The sequence below is a fragment of the Kogia breviceps genome, chromosome X (genome assembly GCF_026419965.1).
Source record: "Kogia breviceps isolate mKogBre1 chromosome X, mKogBre1 haplotype 1, whole genome shotgun sequence".
NCBI classification, from domain to species: Eukaryota; Metazoa; Chordata; class Mammalia; order Artiodactyla; family Physeteridae; genus Kogia; species Kogia breviceps.
In genome coordinates this window covers 27588837-27609123 of record NC_081330.1, presented here as the reverse complement: position 1 = coordinate 27609123, position 20287 = coordinate 27588837, and the positions used below count along the sequence as shown (strand labels likewise).

Sequence of the window (20287 nt, the reverse complement as noted above, 5' to 3'; positions counted from 1 at the left end):
AGAGGTGGCTCCGCCCCCTAAACAGAGGCCTCCTATCTTAGAGTTTGCAGCAGCCATCACCAAGGAGGTTATGGTTACTACTTCAGGGGTTCGTGATAAAGTGAGAAGTCCTAAAATCAATATAGTCAATATAATTTACTTCGATATAAAAAAATGGAAGCAGCCTCTTGGGAGCCATGCATGGCCCCTCTGTCCCAGGATGACTTTTTATTATGGGCGTCCCCAAAGAATGGTGACCCCCCTGTGCTAGGTTCAACATCCCTGCATTCTTTTAAAGGATTCCTTTGCCTCTGTCACTACTGCAATTATCTATGCCCTTTTAGAACATATTTGTGTTTTCCGGTCTGTATTACCTATTGGGGGCACAAGTTCCCTGAGTTGTCTACCTGTGAATACAGTAGGCTTTAAAACAAGTTCTAACATCTTTTCCCAAGCTTTAATGGATGCCTCCTTGTGCTGGTGCTGCATTTTATGACAGCAAACAAATCCATCTTCACGCTATACATACGTATTCCTATTGCCATATAGAGTCCTAGACCTCCCCGCACAGTATGTAAACCAAACCAAAGTACACTTTATTCAGCTAAATAGGTTTTTTTTTTTTCAGTTTCAATTATTTTGTTAATCTGAAGTGGAAATTAGGTTGCCCAAGGGCTCTGTTTTTCTAAACTGGCTGGTTAATTGGGACCACCCCCAAACAGTCATGCTTTTATGTCCCCTTGGAGCATTCAGGGCTCTTGGTCAATAGAAGTAAATTCATTATGAGCTTCCCTCCTTTCAAAGGCATTTCCTTGGTCCCCAAATTTTGAATTAACCACATTCGAGTGTAATCCCATCCTTCTGTGGTCCAGGGTTTAGGGTCACTGTAAATGCCTAAAAGACTGTTTCGTTTGTTTCCCTGAAGTGTCTAGTTCAGTGCTCTGCATACAATGAATTCCTTTTAATGAAGTGCCTTTTGGGTTCTGTTCTTCTGTGCTTAGTCTCAGCTCAAAAGGAAAATGGAAAAGAGCAAATTGGGGAACACTTATTTCTGACCCACGTGATAACAAGGCAAAAAAGGGGAGGAGGGTGTTATAAAAAATATTTTCTCTGTAGAGTCCCAGTTAGGAAGTCTGGAGAAAAAGAAGGGACTTCTTCCTCATTACAGATTTGACTCAAACCCTTGGGTGGCTCAGAATGCCCTGGTGCTAAGGAGCAAGACTAGGCAGCCCTCTCCCAGTGGCAGAGAAACGAAAAAGGCCACTGTTGGACAGGGGTCCGTGGTGACATACTCATGAGTACCTCGGTGTAGGTCAAGGCAACCTGGGACACCTGTATCCTATCTCCTCTCCCCTTTTCTTCCCTCATTCTGTTTCTTCTCCTCTTGTGTCTTTCCCACCCACCACCATCTCTCCCATCATTGCCTGCCTATGCAGTCCTTAAGCTAGTCACTGGTACCTACAGGCTGCTAAAGGCCATCAGGGATAAAGAGCCTGGCTACGTCATATATATTAGGAAGGGTCCACAATTAGGGAGAGAACGAGACAGCAGGAACGAGAGCAAGGGTAATGGAGAGTTCTTTTTCTCTCAAAACATACCTGAAAGTCGTAAGCAGAATAAGGTGGCAGGTGAGGAGGGCTATGGTAGTAGGTATTATAGGATGCCACTTGAGGACGAGCGTAGTAAGAAACAGTCGGATGGGCATTTTCAACAGAACAGTTCAGTGCTGGGAGAGTTGGGTTCTGCAGAAAAACATAAATTAGAAACAACATAAACGTTCATCACTAGGAGAATGTTTAAATAAACCATGGTACATTCGTACTACAGAATACTATGGAGCTATTGATAAACAATGATGTGCACCTATATTTAGTGACAGGGAAGTTGTCCAGGATATATTGTTAAATTAAAAAACCAAAAACAAGCCATTGGCAAAACTATGGAGACAATAAAAAGATTAGTGGTTGCCAGGGGTTGGGGTTGGGAAGAAGGATGAATAGGCGGAGCCCAGAGTATTTTTAGGACAGTGAAAATACTGTTTGCCACCATAATGATGGATACATGTCATTATACATCTGTCCAAACCCATAGAATTACAACAGCAAGAGTGAACCCTGGGGCTTCCCTGGTGGCGCAGTGGTTGAGAATCCGCCTGCCAGTGCAGGGGACACGGGTTCGAGCCCTGGTCTGGGAAGGTCCCACGTGCCACGGAGCAACTAAGCCCGTGCGCCACAACTGCTGAGCCTGCGCTCTAGAGCCCGCGAGCCACAACTACTGAAGCCCGTGCACCTAGAGCCTGTGCTCCGCAACAAGAGAAGCCACCGCAATGAGAAGCCCGCGCACCGCAACGAAGAGTAGCCCCCGCTCGCCGCAACTAGAGAAAGCCCGCGCGCAGCGACGAAGACCCAACGCAGCCAAAAATAAATAAATTTATTTTTTAAAAAAGAGTGAACCCTAAGATAAACTATGAACTTTGGGTGATTCTGATGTGGCGATATACCTTCATCCTTGGTAACAAATGCACCCCTCTGGTGGGGGCTGTGGGTAATGGGGGAGGCCGCACACGTGTGGGGAAGGGGTACGTGGGAAATCTCTCTATCTTCCTCTCAATTTTGCTGTGAACCTAAAACTGCTCTAAAAAAATAAAATCTTTTTAAAAAGCCACCATGTTTCATTAATGTAGCATAATCCCAGTTTATGTAAAAAATAAAGACTCAGTTATACACATCTGTGTGTTTGTCAATGAAATTAATCTAGAAAGATTCACAACAGACTGTTAACTATGGTAATCTCTGGGGAGGGCAGCGGTACTAGGAAGTAAATGAGGACTCTTCACTTTCCATATATAGCTAAGGTTTTCACAACTAATATGTGTTACTTGTGTCACTTCCCCACAACTTATTATTTTGAAAAATTCAAACCTATAGAGAAGTTGAAATCATTTGTATGATTTTCAAAAACAAAAAAAGAAAAAGAAGAAATTGAGACCCTCCCAATACAAAATGTCAAATGGACAAGGCTATTGCTATTGCTGTGACAGAAATGTGATCAATCATAAAGGGTTTATAAAAGTTGTAAGGATTCTTGCAGACTCCACCCCCACTTTCGGAGAACACAAAGCAATGCAGAAAGAAGTTAATACCATTTTTATTACATGGTGACGTGTGTAACCCTTCAAGGGTTAAAGCTAATCTTATCCAGGATGGGGTTGCAGATTTCAACAAGGCCAAAACACTGCTCAAGGAAGCCACCACCGCTCATTAGTTCCCAAGCAGGACTGTGCTCTGTACCTTATGAGTGCCACATGGGTCAAGGTGTGGGTAAATGTTCTTTCCATCATTGGAAAGATTGACACCCCCTCCATTCATGTGGATAATCGACAGCTGTCTGTAAAATCAACGTGTCTTGTTTCTGGTACGTATCTACTTTGCATTAACGGAGAGCAGAAGCTTCCTCTCAAGTGATGAAAATGTGTGGGCAGGCTTTGGCAATGTCACAGGCAACCATGGTGGGATGTTGGCAGAGGAAACTCCCTTACAGCAAGTTTCAACACAGTCTGTTGCTCTCTTCCTTGGAGTGGGTTACTGTTTACATCTCTAGGAAGTTTGAAGAGCTACAAGCCTCAGTCATTATGATGCTACTCACAGACAACCAGAGAAATGTTTCTCAGCCTCTCTCTTGTGTGGGAGAGAACTTAGATCTTGACCATTCCAAGGGCTGGCTTGCATTACAGAAGAGTGCTCAGCAATGCCCTTACCTCTCCACAAGGATTCCAAAAAGAAATGTCATCCCTGAGGAAGTCCGAGAAACCATGTTCCTTGGCCTCATGTCGGTTAAAAACACACCCTCCAGCTCTTGCAAAATGAAACCAGTTCTTTTATGCAAATAAACTAAGCCTAACCATAGAGATGCAATCATGCAATGTAAACTCTATCTAGAAAAGGTTTTTTGTGTGCAGCCAGGCTGGGGGTCCAGGATAATCTTTGAAAGGAAGTTGACTATTATAGAGAAAGAAACACAGGAGGAAGATTAAATAAGCACAAGAAAGCCACAGAAGAGAAGTATAGAGGACGTAGAGAAAATGGACAGGGCACCAAGAGAGGTTGAGGGGGTGAAGGCGGGGGTGAAGTCGGGAGTCAGGCAGGGGAGAAGCAAAAGGGATGGCCCCAAATAATGGTCTGGTTATGGTTGTGTTTTTTTAAATATTTATTTTGGCTGCTCCTGGTCTTAGTTGCGGCATGCAGGATCCTTTGTTGCGGCATGCGGGATCTTTACTTGCGGAAAGTGGGCTTCTTAGTTGCAGCATGCATGTGGGATCTAGTTCCCTGACCAGGGATCGAACCTGGGCCCCCTGTATTGGGAGCGTGGAGTCTTACCCACTAGACCCCCAGGGAAGACCCATGGTCTACATTTCAAATCAGTAATTCTGATTTTCCAATAAATCTGGCCTCCATCTCTATTTGTGTGTGCATATAGGAGTGTGTGTATTTCTGTACCAATAATTCTGGGGCTTAAGTTATGAGACACCCATTTTTGACCAGTAGCATTCTGAGCTCCAGTGAAACAAACAGTTACTAGGTAGCACAGGAAATGGTCAAAGCCGTCTCTCCTGGACAACACTGAGTCTATTCTGAGACAACAATTGCGGACTTCGTAAAGAAGGCCACTTTGACTTCTCCCCACTTTAGTCTAAACCAGAGACACTAAGTAGGAGAAAATGGCAAGATATCATCACCTTTTAAAGATTCACCTCAAATTCTTATATCTTGGGGCAGCAAACACTTTGGTCATCAAACATTTGTTCAAGACCCTTTTCACCAAGCCCCTCTGGTCAGGGAAAGAAGACGTCTTTTTTTCCTTTCAGGTTCCCACAACTCTGGAAATGATGCTCCGAGCTGATCTCTTTGAAGGCTGCTAGCTCACAGCTTTGGGCTCCTGGCCTTACTCCTCAGGAATGCCCTACATCAGCCAGCACCCTTGGGCCTCCCTGCAGCCCCCAAGGCACTCTACTCAAGGCGGAGGCACGCCAAGAGTCACCAAGCACATTTGGACCCAGGCCAAGGATGTTATGTAGGCCTACCTGGTTGATGTTCCAGGATTTTCCACACCATGCTTCATTTTAATAAAGTGATCGAAACAATGGTTCCTCCTTGGTTCTCCCATCTTATGACTCCCGCTTGTTCTCTCCCGTCAGGAATCAAATCTCCTGCTCCTGCTCTTTGCCTTCATCTTTCGTTTTCCCCACTGGCCCTTGATTGGGTTCCCAGGCCTGGCATTTGATGACGCTCAGGTCTCCCCTCGCTCTCCTCCTTTCCTCTCCGAGAAGCTCCCAACGGGTGGAAACAACTTGCTTTTAATTGTTTTAATGAAAGCAACTAAACAAATGAGGTAATGTCTGTTAAAGCACTTTTAGAACCAGAAAGGGCTAGCCGAATGCTCATTCATTCGGGGCAGCTGCGATGCAGCAGGAGCAAAGGCTCTGGCATCTAACACACCTGGGCTCCACTCCCAGCTCTGCTATTTAGCCCTGGGCAGGTAACTTGACCTCTGTTGGCCTGTTTCCTCCTCTGTTAATGGGGGCAGTGATATTTACTTCACGAGGTACTAGTGGTGGTGAGAAGTGGAGAAAGAAATTGTACAGAAGCCCTTCACGGAGAATAAAGGGGCCATTGCTGGCACCTCTCAGGACAGAATGTCAACAAACTCCTATTCCCCTAGAGATCAAGGTCGCAGTGAAATTAACCGTGCAGACTGTACACCTGAAACTAACATGCTATTGTAAGTCAATTATATTTCAACAATTAAACAGAGTTCAGAAATAAACCTAAACATCAATGGTCAATGGAGTTTTGACAAGAGTCCTTGCAGGAGCCCCACAGAGCCTACCAAGTGGCCGCCAGCCACTCCATTTGTACATCAGGGCGCTCGGCTGTCCATGTCGGAGAGCCCGAGGGATAATTCAGGGAAGCCTTAACAACTCATCCTGATGTCCCATCTCAACTTGCCAGCCCCAACCAGAAGTTTCTCTTCCAGCCAGAGCGGCTCAGATTCTACACAAGGCCTCTGCTTTCACCTGCCCCCTGGGGAAAGTCTCCAAGAACAAAGGGCATTCTTTTCTCCAAAGAAGCTCCAACCCAGAAACAGCTTTTCTGAAGCTTTCTCACCCCGATGCACCGTCAGGCCCGAACTTACAGGACAGCCTTCTCCCTCCAAGGGGCCCCCCCTACCTTGATGCTCGCGCCGAGCTTGGGCTTTCCCGAGTGGGAGGAGCGGCCCGGGAATGAGAAACGCGCGTATGAGAGAGGGAGGGGAAAAAAGAGGGAAGTGGGGCTGGGCGGAGCCGGGTCACCACCCGGTTCTACTGGGGACTTGTTTGTTGCCCCAAACTGCAGAGTTTCTTCTCTTCCCCGCTCCTACCGCGCCTTTCACTTTCCAGTACTCATCCTTTGGACAGGCCAGGGCCAAACTACAAACTGCCTTTCAGCTTCCTGTTCCTCAGGGACCCCCCCCAAATGGGACAGAAACAGCCAAAGGCCTAGGGGTCATCTGCCTCATTTCTGGGGTCAAAGGAAAACCCTTTTTAGGCACAAAATAATTCCCTAGACGTGGGTGGGACATTTCTTTAAAGCAGCCATACTCAACCATGGCCACAGTTGGAGTCACCTGGGGGCTTTTAAAAAAAGTATTGATGCCTGGGCTTCAATTTAGACCAACAAATTGGCATCTCCGGGCAGCCGGATTTTTTAGAGCACCTCAGGTGATTCCATTCTAATCTGAAGCCAGGTTGAGAACCATAGCTCTAAAGCTATTATCTCCATTATTAGAGATCAAGGTTTATTTTCAAAGCAAATAAATACTTTGAAATGCTTTAAAAGCAAAAGAAGGAAGGACCTCACTATTATGGAGCACCTACTGGGCGCTGAGTCCCGGGGTGCCTTTGCAGACATACACACGAGCATGGAAAAGAGTTGAAAGGGAGCACAGGGGACGGACGCAGGGAGACTGAGAGTGAGGTTAAGGTTGAAAACAAGAACTGACCAGCAGTGTAGCCTAGGGCTGGGCCTTCACACGCAGAAAGAGTCCCGAGGCTCTTTCTGGAGAAACTCCAGGAGGAAATTCCTGGGGAGGGGGAGACAAGCAGTACTCTTACCTGTAGCTAAAAAACATCTTTGCTTCCAGCTCTCCCGAAGTCTGTTCATGGAAATACCACCCAGAAAGGTTTCTACTAAAAGTGTGTGTGTGTGTGTGTGTGTGTGTGTGGAGGGAGTGGGGGGGGGGCGGTAATTAAAGGCTATGTTTACGTAACTAGCATGAACCCCACCCGCCCCCAGAATGTGCCTCAAAAACACAGGCAACTCATGTTAACAAGATATGTCTGCAGGCTGATGGTATCACCTGGCTCCTTCGACTTGAGATGTTTGAAACCAGCTACTTTTTTTTTTCGGCCCCACTGCAAGGCATGTGGGACCTCAGTTCCCCGACCAGGGATCGAACCCCGGGCCCCCTGCAGTGGAAACACGGAGTCCTAACCATTAGACCGCCAGGGAAGTCAAAGGCAGCTACATTCTTTTGTGGCCTCTCCCATTGCGGAGCACAGGCTCCGGACGCGCAGGCTCAGCGGCCGTGGCTCACCGGCCCAGCCGCTCCGCGGCATGTGGGATCCTCCCAAACTGGGGCACGAACCCACGTCCCCTGCATCGGCAGGCGGACTCTCAACCGCTGCGCCACCAGGGAAGCCCAGCAGCTACATTCATGAACCAACGGTTTCTGTTCCTCCCTTCAAAGCGTGGGTCCCCATTGCCCCCAACCTCCTAGCCTCGCCCCAGTCCTGACAGGAGGAGGGGCCTCTGCGGGATGGGAAGCCACTTCCTTCCTTACCATGTCCTTAAAGCCCCCCAGGACAGCGGCAGTGATGATGCCCAGGAAGAGGCCGACGATGTTGAGGATGGTGGCGGACCAGAGCAGGTGGTAGAGGTGGATGATATCCTGGCAGCTGCTGACGTCAATGTACTCATAGTAGCCACCGGTGATCTCCACCCGGCTGGACGGGGAGAAGCACATCCAGTCAGTCTCCAGGGAGCAGTCTGTCCCTCTAGGGCTTTGGCTACCATGCGGCTCAGTGAAAAGACAGGTGGGCAGGTGGGGAGCTATCGTAAGGGACATCGTAGCCAACAATGCACTCGGGGAGCAAGATACGATAATCAATCAAAGTGTGATTACCGTTTATCCCCCAAAACCCTCCTACCTGCCAGAGAAACACTTGTTACCATCAGCTAACGCTAATCCTAGATGGCGATCACTGACACCTGCTATGTGCCCAGCACGGGTCTAAGCATCTTACAGACGTGAATTCATTACATCTGTGCTAACATGGCGGCTTCTAGTAATAGGTGACTATTAAAATTAAGTTAAAAATTCAGTTCTTCTGTCTCACCAGGCACATGTTAAGTGCTCAGCAGCCACACTTTTAAGGGCCACACTAGTGGCTGGTTACTGTACTGGACAGAGCAGATTACAGAATTTCCATCATCGCAGAAAGTTCTATTAGGCTGTGATGCAAATCCTTACAATATTGTATGAGGCAAGTACTACCACCATTCCCGTTTCACAGATGAAGAAACTGAAGCACAGAGAGGTTAGGAATTTCCTCAAGTCGTAAGCGGTAGAGCTGGGATCTGAATTCAGGCTTCAAAGATTTCAGTGTTTCCTCTCTCAAAACAAAACAAAACACCAACAAACAAAAAACAACATCCCAATAAAGTACTAAAGCTGAGTTCCTGCACAAAATCTGAATATCACCTCCTCAGAGAGGCCTTCCCTGACCACTCTGTCCAAAGACATCCCCACCCTCACCCAGCCTGGTCACTCTCTAGCCCACTACTTGCCATGAACTGAATTGTGTTCCCTTCCAAAATTCATATATTGAAGGCCTAACTCCTAAGGTGACTGTATTTGGAGAAGGGCTCTTAGGAGGTAATTAAGGTTAGATGAGATCATAAGGGTGGGGCCCTAATCTGATAGGATTGGTGGCTTTACAAAAAGAGGAAGAGAGAACTCTCCCGCATGCACGCATGCACACACTGAGGAAAGACCACGTGAGGACACAAGAAGGTGGCCATCAGCAGGCCAGGAAGGGAGTCCTCACCAGAACCTGACAATGCTGGTGCCTGATCTCAGACTTCCAGCCTCCAGAATTATGAGAAAATAAAGATTTGTTGTTTAAGCCAACCAGTCTATGGTATTTTGTTAAGGCAGCCCAAGCTAATTTCCCTTCCCTAAATCCTCTGCAGCACTTACTCCTTACTAATGTGTGTGCTTCATTACTGTCTGTCTCCCTAACTTGAATGTGAGCTCCATGAAGGTAGGGATTTGGTTTGTTTTGTTCACTGCTGTGCTGGACACATAGTTGGTGCTACATAAATACTGGTTAAATTAATTAAATGGAAGCTCCTGTCTTCCTGGATGTTGCAAACTAGTTTACAACTTGGCCACTGGAATCAATAATGAATCTTAAACACTGTGATTCTTACAATTAAACTTACAACCAAACCCCTTGGCATCAAGATAGTTATGTGTGACTCCCCTGCTATAAGAATATAGAAAATGAAAAAGAAAAAAAAAATTAAACGTTAACCTCCAAAATGAATCAGGGAGAGATTATTCACAGAAGACTTTTAAACTTTACAGATGAATTACCTTAGAATTCTTTAAAACCAGTGCTTCTTTAAGGAATTGAAATCAGTGTGGTTACAGGACAGCCTGCGTCAAAATCTGTTTGTGTGTCTATGTGCCTGCCTGTGTCACTGTGTTATTTTTGTGTGCCTGTGGGAGTCTCTGTGTGTCTGTGTGTGTGCATGCATCTTTGAGAAAGAGATGGTTAAACATGCAGATTCTGAGGCCCAGCCCCAGTCCTACTAACTCTGGCAGAATCTCTTGGGGTGAGGCTCTGGAATCTGTGTTAACGAGCTCATTGATATTTGAGACCTGCTGTTTTAAATAGTAAGCTTCCATAGTGGAATTTTAACGGTGTTTCAATTCATCAGAACTTGAGCAGGATTTCAGGTTTTTCAGGAACATAGCTGGACACCACCTGGAAGCATACATTGAGTGTCTCCTATTAGCTGGCATGGTGGTACTCGAGCCTGGGGATGGGGCAGGGAGGATACACAGATTACTTACTGCTCAAAAAGGCACCGCTGTACAAGGACTCTCCCCTGAAAAAGGCAGGCCTGTGTACAAGGGAGAATGTGGGGCTGTAGGGGTGCAGGGGAGGCTTGAGAATCAGCTTCTGACTTCTCCCCAGGTATCTTTGCTTATGTCCTAAAACACCGAGGGTGGGCTGGTAGCACATACAGATGGGTGGTACAGCAGAGCAGACTCTGGAATCAGACTGCACTTGAACCCTGGCTCTGTCACTTATTTGCTGTCTGACCTTGAGCAACTCTCTTAACTTCTCTGAGCCCAGGGGATTTCATGAGCGAATGCACGGAAGCAGTACTCTAGCACATTGTAAGGGCCCCCCAAAAAACATGTAGCTGTGTTTTTTCCCTTTTAAGAGCCAGCCTCTGGCAAAATGATTCAAACCTTTGAATCGTGTTCTTAAAGGCAGTGACGCTTTAAAAGCACATACCACAGCATGGGGCTAGGTTAGTAGTTCATTTAAAAGTATTCACTAATTGTAGAGAATACATGTTTGATTTCAGTTTGAGCGGGTTCAGCAGCTACCAAAATGTTTTTTTTACTGAACCATGAAGCAAAAGAACATTAATACTAGATCTGGTTCAGGGTTTAGCGAATTAATGTGGTTTGTTTCTGTTTGAGATTCACAATTCCATTTGGTTCAGTCTCTGGGCAGAGCTTCGTCTGATATTCCATCTTTTGGATTCTCACTGCTCCCACCCTCAAGCCTCTGTGACTGCAGGGCCCTCCTGCCAGACCCCATCACTGCCTGGTTCAGCTTCCTAACACATTTGTAAAACTAAGTCATTCATTTAATCAAAACCCTTACCTGGCTCCCCATTACCTTCAGGAAAAAGTATCCCAATTCCTCAGTCTGCCATAACCCAACTCCAAAATGGAATCCACATTCCAGCCAGGCTGGAATCCTCAGAAGCACCAAACTGGCCATGCTGGGGTACTTATTCCAGACATTTGCTCAGATTTCTCCCCCTGCGCGGGGAGGTACTGCCTTCCGTTCTCTGCCTGTCCTGATCTCTCCCGCTGCGCAAAGCTTCAACACACACTTCTCACCCTTCAAGGACTCGAGCGCCCATTCATTAGCTTTGTACCTGGACTCCCACAGCCTCAGTCTGTTCTTCTTAGTTTGGCACGTTGCATATGTCAATAATTCAGCTATTCATTTCATCTGATACTTACTGAGAGCCTACCCAGTGCTGCGTACCGTGCCGGGTGCTAAAGCTACAACCAAGGCCAAGGTGGACACGATGGCTCCATCTAAATTCTAACCTCTGGAGGGCAAGGTCATCTCTTACACTTCTTTTGTGTCTCCCTCACCGCCTCCTAGCTGGGTGGTAGAAACGTTATGGGTCATCAATAGATACTTGGTGAATGAGTAACTGAGTTCAAAGACGGATCATTGCATTGATCATAAGATTGATTACCCAGTGTGGGCTTTTACCCCCTTGCTCCCAACTTGCTGGGTGTGCCTGGAGAAACAGATAACCTCTCTGTGCTTCAGTCCCCATTCAACAGAGTAGGAGGCAACAGATCTTGGATAAAGCCAAGCTCTTCAATAAGGGCCTGGAACTATTCACCAGCTCTTGGTGGGCAGGCAGCAGCGGCTACGGGCAGCCTCTGTGCATCTTTCTCTCACTGCGTGTATTCTGTGATTCGGTCTAAACCCCCCTCCCCATAATCCCCCTGGTAAATTGAGTTCCTTAAGGGCAAAATGTTATTTTAAGGATATCTATCCTTCTAGAACAGTCCCTGGCACACGGTAGGAGCTCAATAAAAGTTTGGCAAAGGGAGGAATGGATGAAAGTGAGCTATCATCTTTCATTTTATTCATCACCAGCTGCAGCAGTTCACAAACCACGCCCATTTCCTTTCGCTTCCTTTAGGTTACACACGAAAACCAGTGATATTGACTTGACCTCTCCAAAGCTGAGTGAAGGCTGAAAGGCAGCTGCTGCAGAGCTGCGTCCTAGAGAAACCACCTTCCTGCACAGGATGAAATGGAATCATCTATGTTTGGTATTAAAACCTCGCTGCCCCTGACGTCAAAGAAGCTCTGTGGCTTCGAGGGGACAGCAGAAACTCTGTTTCCGTAGCGCTGTACAAATGACTGCCTGATGTTTTTGTTCTCACTTTTTTTTTTTCTTGGCCTCCTTTCCAGGAAATGGACTAGAGGAGCTGGCAATTGATTAAAAATAGGCTTCATGTGAGGAAAAAAACATACGCATTCGGCAAAATTAAAGTCTCTGAGCCTCAGAATGCTTGCAGCTAGCTATATTTAGGCCTGGAGATTAGGTCTCCTTCGAGCTGGCTGGAAAAAGTCTCTGGTCAAGGAAAATCTTTTCCTTCTATTGTAGGATCATCACCTCTTAAGTCTGGCGGCCTTGCCTTCTGACCGCTTGGGACTGTTTCCTGATGAAAAGCTCAGTAAGTGCTTTTCTAGTGGCTTTGCCCTTGGAATCTCAAGGCTACAGACCTGGGCAAGGCCTGGATCACCGCCTGAGGCTGGTCCCCAGGCATCAGGTAGGTGAACAGCGTTTCGTTTCCAGCTCAAAAGTCGTTAGGGGCAGTGTCCCCATGAACCCTCTTAGTTGTCTGGTCCAATAGTTTATTTTCCTGGGGAAAAGGGTGTTCCTCTTTTTGATCCTTTTCAACACATGTCACGCCCTTGTCATCAGGTCTTTCATTCAAGCCTGGTCCTGTGCCGGGGCCTGGGGATAAAGATAAGATGAAGTTGTGTTCGCTGCCTTTAGGGAGCCCAGAGTTTAGCAGAGCTCCTCATAAAATTCCTTTAGGGCCTTGAAGACGATTCTGGCATGACTTGCTTTAAGAAAGTCAGTTATTATGAAGTTTAGATTGACAGGAAGAGAAATTGGGCTTGAGTCTCCACTTTAAAAAAAAAATTCACCTAAGGGCTCAGCTAAATGGAATTTAAAGTAGGATTTAGTTTATTCAGACCTTTTTCAGAAACACACCTAATTGTGGAGGGAATGGTGTGCCCATAAGGAATCACTTCTCAGCCCTCTCAGCGGGCCTCCTCTCTCCTCCTGGGATCTCAGAATGGAAAGGGAAAGAAGAGGGGAGAGGGGAGCTGGCCAGGGGACAGGGTGTCAAAAGGAGGGAGGGGGTAAAAACAGAGGAGAGGACTGAGCAGGGGGAGGGGGATGGACAAGGGGAGGCAAGAGGAAAGATAGCAAACTAAACCCAATTCCCCTAGGACCTATTTTACATTCCTTTGATCATTTTTGGAAGGATGGACTCAGGTAGTACAATTATAGCCAGCTCTCCATCACCGCTAAGGAGGGAAGTCCTTTACAAGTGTTAGTTATTATTACAACATGAATAATTGAATCTCCCAGATAATCCCCAAACCTCATTTGAGTCTTTAAGTTTCTCTTCCTCCACCGCCAAACCTTTTAACGAAATGAGACCGGTGCTAGCAAAGAAAGTAAAAGGGCTGGCGTGAGTCTCCCTTCTCCTCCCCCCCCCACCCCACTGCCTCTGGTCTGTCAGGTCTTTAATCCTCAAACCGGAGAAACTGACCCCCCAAAACCATGAGTAGGGAGTGTGAGTGAGGAGGGGTGCATCCAGCTGACCCCTTTGGACCTAGCTCCATCCGGGCCCCTTCTGCTAACTCCTCTCTCCCTTCCACCCTCCCCCTCCTCAGCACCCCTGCACTGAGAGCTGAAAGAAAATATGTGCATGGCAGGCACTGGCTGACACACCCCACGTACAGGGCCATTTACTTATGCTCTGCATCGCCTGCTCACGCATTCCTGTCTATTCCACCTTCTAAATTGCTCTTAAAAGTACTCCTTGCTTTCCACCATCCCCAAACCAACTTAATCTAGGCTCCGTTCCCTTTGGCCTGGACTCTTGCGGTGGCCCCCTAGTAGCCTCCAGTCTCTAGCCACTCAAATCCATCTTCCACGCTATACCCTTCAATGGCTCCCAGTTGCTCACAGGGTCAAGTCCAGAGGCATTCCTATGGCCAGTGAGCCCTCCATGATCTGATCTGTGACCAGCGCTCTGCCCTCACCTCCCCCACAACTTCTGGGAAGACCCTCCCCACCTCCACCCCACCTGGGTTTGTTTCCTAACTCCCTCCTTATCCTTTAAGTCTCGGCTCCCACATCCCCTCCTCCTTGACACGCCCCCCCCTTTGCCCCCAGCGACTCTGACTCCCAGTCATTTGCATAGAGAGGGTCTCCAGTACATCCCCAGATCCGCACCGCACTTCTCACACTAGACTGCAATCAATGGCTCATAGGTCGTTCATCCCTGCTAGTCTGCGAGTTTCTCCGCAGGACTCTCTGTATTCCTGGCACCTAAATATGTCTTGAAAGAGAATAAATGATGTTTTAACAATTGAAGGGCAGAGCGCCAGAGTGGTTGTAGCAGAACTAGCACCAAAATCTAAGTTCTGTGAGGGCAAGGAATTCTCTAGCGTCTGGAACAGAGTCACGCTATTTGTTGAATGTTGTTGAACTTGGACTTAGAACTGAGTGTGAACCCTGCCTCTACCATTTTCGAACTCTGTGTCACCTTGAACTGGCTGTCTGTTGCCTCTGAGCCTCAGTCTTATCATCTGTAAAATGGGGATAATAATTCTACATACATCATAGGTAAGAATTAAATGAGATCAGATACTTACTTGACAGCACCTAGCATGATGCCTGGCACAGAGAAGGCAGGTAATGCATGTCAGCTGAAGTCCTTTGAAGACCAATGTCTTCTACTTCTCTGATTCCCTACCGTGCGCCCTTCCCCCACCCTAGCCCTGCTCGTGCCCACTGTGGTCAAACCATCAGGGGCTCGGCACTCACTTGCCGCAGTTGTAGAGGTCACAGCAGAAGCAGGTGTTGCCCCGGATGCGAGGTGTGCAGAATCCACGGCTGAGGTGAGGGCAGTTCACCTGGGGACACACCACAGTGAGGAGGTGAGCTGGCGCTGGACGGGAGGCGGGACCCTCTGGGATTGGCACTGTGAGTTAGTGACTGATGGAGACGGTAAGGATGGCTGTGACATGAACGCACCAATGCACGGGCAGGATGGGGCTGGGCAGGTGGCTGGATGAACTCGTGTGTGAGGCAAGTCACGGTGGAGCTGGGCTCACGTGCAGCCTCAGCCATTAGCCCTCAGGGCCGCATCCCTGAAGGGTGGAGATGGAGGGGAGGAAGGACGGATGGAAGGATGGACAGAAGAACGAATGGGTGGTAGGAAATGAGGATACAAGGGGCGGGAAATCAGGGTATGGGGGAAAGGGGACCAGATGGGAAGGAAGACAGAGAGGCCATCACATGCACTCTGAAGTACAATAGTACCTCTCGAGCTGCCTGGGTAAGGTTCCTCATAACCCTCGCGGAAGGAGAATTTTTGGTTGAGGAACTTATGACCTTATATAGGAAAAATAGGGTTAGGGGGACCAGGGTTACAAGTGAACCTATGGAAGTCATTATTAACACTTGTACAGTCACCAGGTTAACACAAGAATGCGAACACGTTGAAATCCAGAGAATAGCAATGACATTTTACACATCTCGCGTTTGCAAAAAAAAAAAGTAAAAATTAACTTCCATTTATCGTCTCTTATTTGTGAGAAATCTTCCAGGCTCTCGCCTGCCCCATATGGATGCAATGAAGTGCTTGTAAATTTGTTTCACTGTGTTATAGAGAATATTGGTGGTAAACGCGCACTTTTTTCTATATTGGCTCCTTCATCCAAAAGCTCATGCCTTTCTGATAAGCTGTTGGCACATACATCTTTCTACTCCTTTCTAACCCGAGAATAGTTAGAAAAAAAAATGGTAAACTGGTGATTGGGGAAGGAAAATGGGGCAAGTGGATGGCACTGTTCACACCGTATGTTAAGGAAAACAGCTTCCCCTGAAGTTATGCAATACAGTCACCATTTTATATCCACTTGCCACCTTTTTCTAACAGTCACAAGTTTACCATTTTTCTAACTATTCTCGGGGGGGGGCATTTACTTTCAATTTGAAGTTAATAGAGAACCAAATGGTTGAGGTTGCTAGAAGCACATGGTAGAGTTTTTTATTAACGGGCTCTCTGGATTGGAGAGAGGTGACTGTGAGCTGAAATGAAAGTTCTCCAAAAATGACCCGGAGCCGAGCTTCACCTCACCTCCCACTGCCTCTGCTTCTGTGTGAGGCACCAAGGAACCCAAGGAGAGCCATGCGGGGCAGGAGAGACACACCCTCACGTGTCCACTCAAGCATCATCAGACTGGCCTCCGGGTGTGTCATGACAGGGGCCAGGCCGCCAGCCCAGACCTCCCCAGAGCCTCAAAGTGGACCAGGCTTCTCAGTGACCCTCATTTGGCTTCCTGACCCCTCCCATATGTGGGACTCAGACTCTGCCTCCCCGGTGCAGACCTGCTGCCTTGGTGGGGCTCCCACTTTTCTTCCAGCTGGACATCAAGTCCAGGCAGCTGAACCATCGTCCACAGACATGGGGGAGGGACCTACCCTGTGGCCTCTGTACTCTTCACCTGTCCCTCTCGGGATCAAAGCCGCACACTGAGAGGCTGCCTGCTGGGGTCAGAGGGGCAGCCCGTGGCCACAGAACAAAGTAAATCTGATTAGGCCTCATGAGGCTCTAACCTATGACCATGGCCCCATTAGCACTGAGCTCTGACCCACTGAACAAATCAACTAAACATACCTTGTAGCAAGCTGTAGGCCCAGGAAAAAGAGTAAAAGAAAGGGGGTTCCAGGCAGAACAGGAGACTTTCCCCAAAGGTAAGACATGCAGCCTCCTTCTGGCTCTTACCTCCTCAGCTTCCTTCTGGGATGTCTTGGGCACATAGTGGCACCGGTTAGCATAGAGTGGTTTCAGATCCTGGAAACGGAAACACCAAACCAAATGGGTTTTGGCTTTGGAAAATAGAGCAGCAAGTGCTCTGATTGGTAATGAAAGATTTGAACACACATACACACACACACACACACCAGAGCAGGTAGTGGGTTGGGTTGATTTCTGAAAGCTGTCCATCTAGGGAACCTGGGAATGCGAGGATCACATAAAAATGTTCTAATAACTGCTTTCTGTTGGGCCACTTGGTTGATGAGAAATTAGGAAATTGACTGAGAAGTGGGTTTCTTGAAATTTCCACTCGGGTCTTCTTTTATTTCTAGTCTTTGTCTCTTTGCAAAGAGTCCCCAGGGAACAAAAGTCAAAACTCCACGTTATTGCAACATCACACTCCCAATCAGAGGGAGGCCGGCTCCAACAATGAGGATTCATTATCACCTGGGGACAGGACCCGGGCTGGCTGACACGTACACCCTGCTGTCATTGCCACAGCTTTTTCAGAAGGAAGAGCTCAGGAAGCAAGCCCCAGGGGGATGGGTAGCCACGGAGCCTGCTGTCGATTTTAACTCAACTGAGCTATGAGCCATTTTCACTCAGCTACACAGATTAAAGACAGTGAACTCCAAAAATACCACTGAAGCCCAGAAAGCGAACATGGGGCTCAAGGACGGTTGACTAACCTTGCTGGCTTGGGGCTGGGGTAGAACAGACAGATGCAATCCAGTGCTTCCTGGAAACAGTCAGGGGATGCCGCCCACTTTCCGGGGGACACTAAACATCCCCTGACTGGTAGGGGGCTTCGACCAAAAGCAGGGTAGCACAGGACAAGCAGTTTATGCAAACTGACCTTTGGAACTCGGCCAAAAGCACCTTGGCAGAGGGCGTTTATCTCTTGCCCCTCCTTCCCCCTAAACCCACTTCTCTCACCGTTTTCCATAATCCTGGTGGCTGCTTTCCCCGCACACATGTGATTGAGCATCTCCTGTAGCTGACACCCAAGTGCCTCCTGCCTCCCTGCCTGCTGCCCCGCCAAGGACCTAGGACCTTCCATCAGCTGCTTCTACATGCATGTCCTGACCACTCTGTGTTCTGAAAGGACACTGCCCTGTGGGCTCAACCTGGAGTCAGGCTGGAAAGGAATGAGGGTTCTTATGGTCGCTGCCAGCAGGGTTTATTTTCCGAGTTTGGGCAATGGCAGAAGTTATCATCATCCTGCCGAAGGGGAGGCTTGATGTGCTGGTCGTAGCCCTCCTGACCCCCTGGTTCTCCAAAGAGCATTCAGCCACCAACTGGCTAAATGAAGACAGACGTGTGTGTGTTTGTGTGTGTGATGGTCGCCCATATGCTGCCTCTGGCTGCTCTGGTGTACTGAGGCCCCAGGGGAGGAACAAGCCCATGTGACTGGGAGGTAAGAAAAGGCCACTTAGCCGTGCAGCCGTTTACATCCGAAGGGCTAGCAACTCCAGAGTGGAGGGCTGGCCACGTGACTGCTTTCTGCTGCGTGTCAGTGTGCTCTGGGCGAGGCCCTCTCAGGGCGCGTTCACACCGTCCTCATGTTAACCCTGAGAGACAACTGGGTTACTATCACATCCACGTGGAAGAGGAGAGACTGTGGCACGAGGAGGGAAAGGGATTTTCCCAGCTAGTTAATTGCTATATTCGGGGAGGGGAAAGGAAGGAAACTGGAGACGAGAGAGAAGGAATGAGACACATTTAGAGGGGGGCCAGGAGGTAGGTCTTAAGTGGAAGCGCATATGCCCCCAAGCCAAAGGACAGGGCACCAGGAGGTTAAAGGGCCCCAACAACAGGAAAAGCTGGCTCTAACCCACCCGAGCAGTGCTAGGGTCCAAATGTGCCTTTCATTTAAGCTGGCCAACAGACATCACCATAGATTAATAAAGCCTTCTCCCTCAAAACTGTCTGGGAGGGGCTTCCCTGGTGGCGCAGTGGTTGAGAGTCCGCCTGCCGATGCAGGGGACGCGGGTTCATGCCCCGGTCCGGGAGGATCCCACATGCTGCGGAGCGGCTGGGCCCATGAGCCATGGCCGCTGAGCCTGCGCGTCCGGAGCCTGTGCTCCGCAACGGGAGAGGCCACAGCAGTGAGAGGCCCGCATAATGCAAAAAAAAAAAAAAAAAAACTGTCTGGGTACCAGTGAGGACTGGCAGATGTCTTAGGCCAGGTACAGTGTAGGCGAAAAGGTGTTCTCAAAGCCTCACCCCAACCTCCCGAATCAAATGCTCTACCGCAAGCCACTAACGGCAGGAGGCACAGAGGGCCTACACTCAGAAGCTGGAAGAAACTTCCAGTAAATATAATTTGGATTTTTCTCCCATTGCCTTTGGCTCAGGCCAGTGATCAAAACCTTTAGGAGTTTAGGGAAATGCAAATCCAAACCACAGTGAGGGGCTTCCCTGGTGGCGCAGTGGTTGAGAATCCACCTGCCGATGCAGGGGACACGGGTTCGTGCCCTGGTCTGGGAGGATCCCACATGCCGCGGAGCGGCTGCGTCCGTGAGCCATGGCCGCTGAGCCTGTGTGTCCGGAGCCTGTGCTCCGCAACGGGAGAGGCCGCAGCAGTGAGAGGCCCGCATACCGCAAAACAAAACAAAACAAAACAAACCACAATGAGAAACCACTTCATACCTACTAGGATGGCTAGAATTAAAAAGTCGGCTAATAACAGGAGTTGGAAAGGATGTGGAGAGACTTCCAGTGCGAATGTAAAACGGTGCAGCCACTTTGGAAAATTGGCAGTTCATCAAAAGGTTAAACGTAGTTACCATATGACCCAGTACTTCCAATCATAGGTATATACTCAAAGGAAATGAAAACATATGTCCACATAGAAACTTGAACACAAATGTTTAGAGCAGCATTATTGATAACAGCCAAGAGGTGGAAACAACCCAAATGTCCATCACCTTGTGAATGGATAACCAAAATGTGGTATATCAATACAATGGAATATTATTAGACCATAAAAAGAAAGGAAGCAATGATACATGCTACAATATGGATAAATCTGGAAAACATTATACTAAGTAAAAAAAAGTCAGGTTGCAAAAGACTACATATTATATGATGCCATTAACAGGAAATGTTAATTAATATAGGGAAATCTATAGAGAAAGTAGATTAGTGGTTGCCTAGGACTTGGGGTAGCAGGGGGACTAGGGAATTGATAGCTAAAGGGTATGGAGTTGTTTGGGGGATGATAAAAATCTTCTAGCATTGACCTGATAGTTTGCACATACCTGTGAATATACTAAAAGCCACTGAA

At 47.9% G+C, this 20287-nt stretch overlaps 1 protein-coding gene across 2 annotated transcripts in view; it reads right to left on the bottom strand.

Annotated features, from left to right (window-relative positions):
* The window catches only part of TMEM255A (transmembrane protein 255A), a 48021-nt gene that overhangs the window by 8182 nt on the left and 19552 nt on the right, over window positions 1-20287 (bottom strand). Inside the window, exons 5-9 of one of the 2 annotated variants that reach the window (XM_059050078.2) lie at window positions 16966-17034; window positions 15498-15569; window positions 15000-15088; window positions 7858-8020; window positions 1578-1721 (exon numbers count right to left, since the gene is read on the bottom strand). In XM_059050078.2, coding sequence (XP_058906061.1) covers window positions 1578-1721; window positions 7858-8020; window positions 15000-15088; window positions 15498-15569; window positions 16966-17034 — 537 coding nt within the window. The remainder of the gene's footprint in view (window positions 1-1577; window positions 1722-7857; window positions 8021-14999; window positions 15089-15497; window positions 15570-16965; window positions 17035-20287) is intronic. The other variant, XM_059050077.2, reaches the window with a different exon arrangement.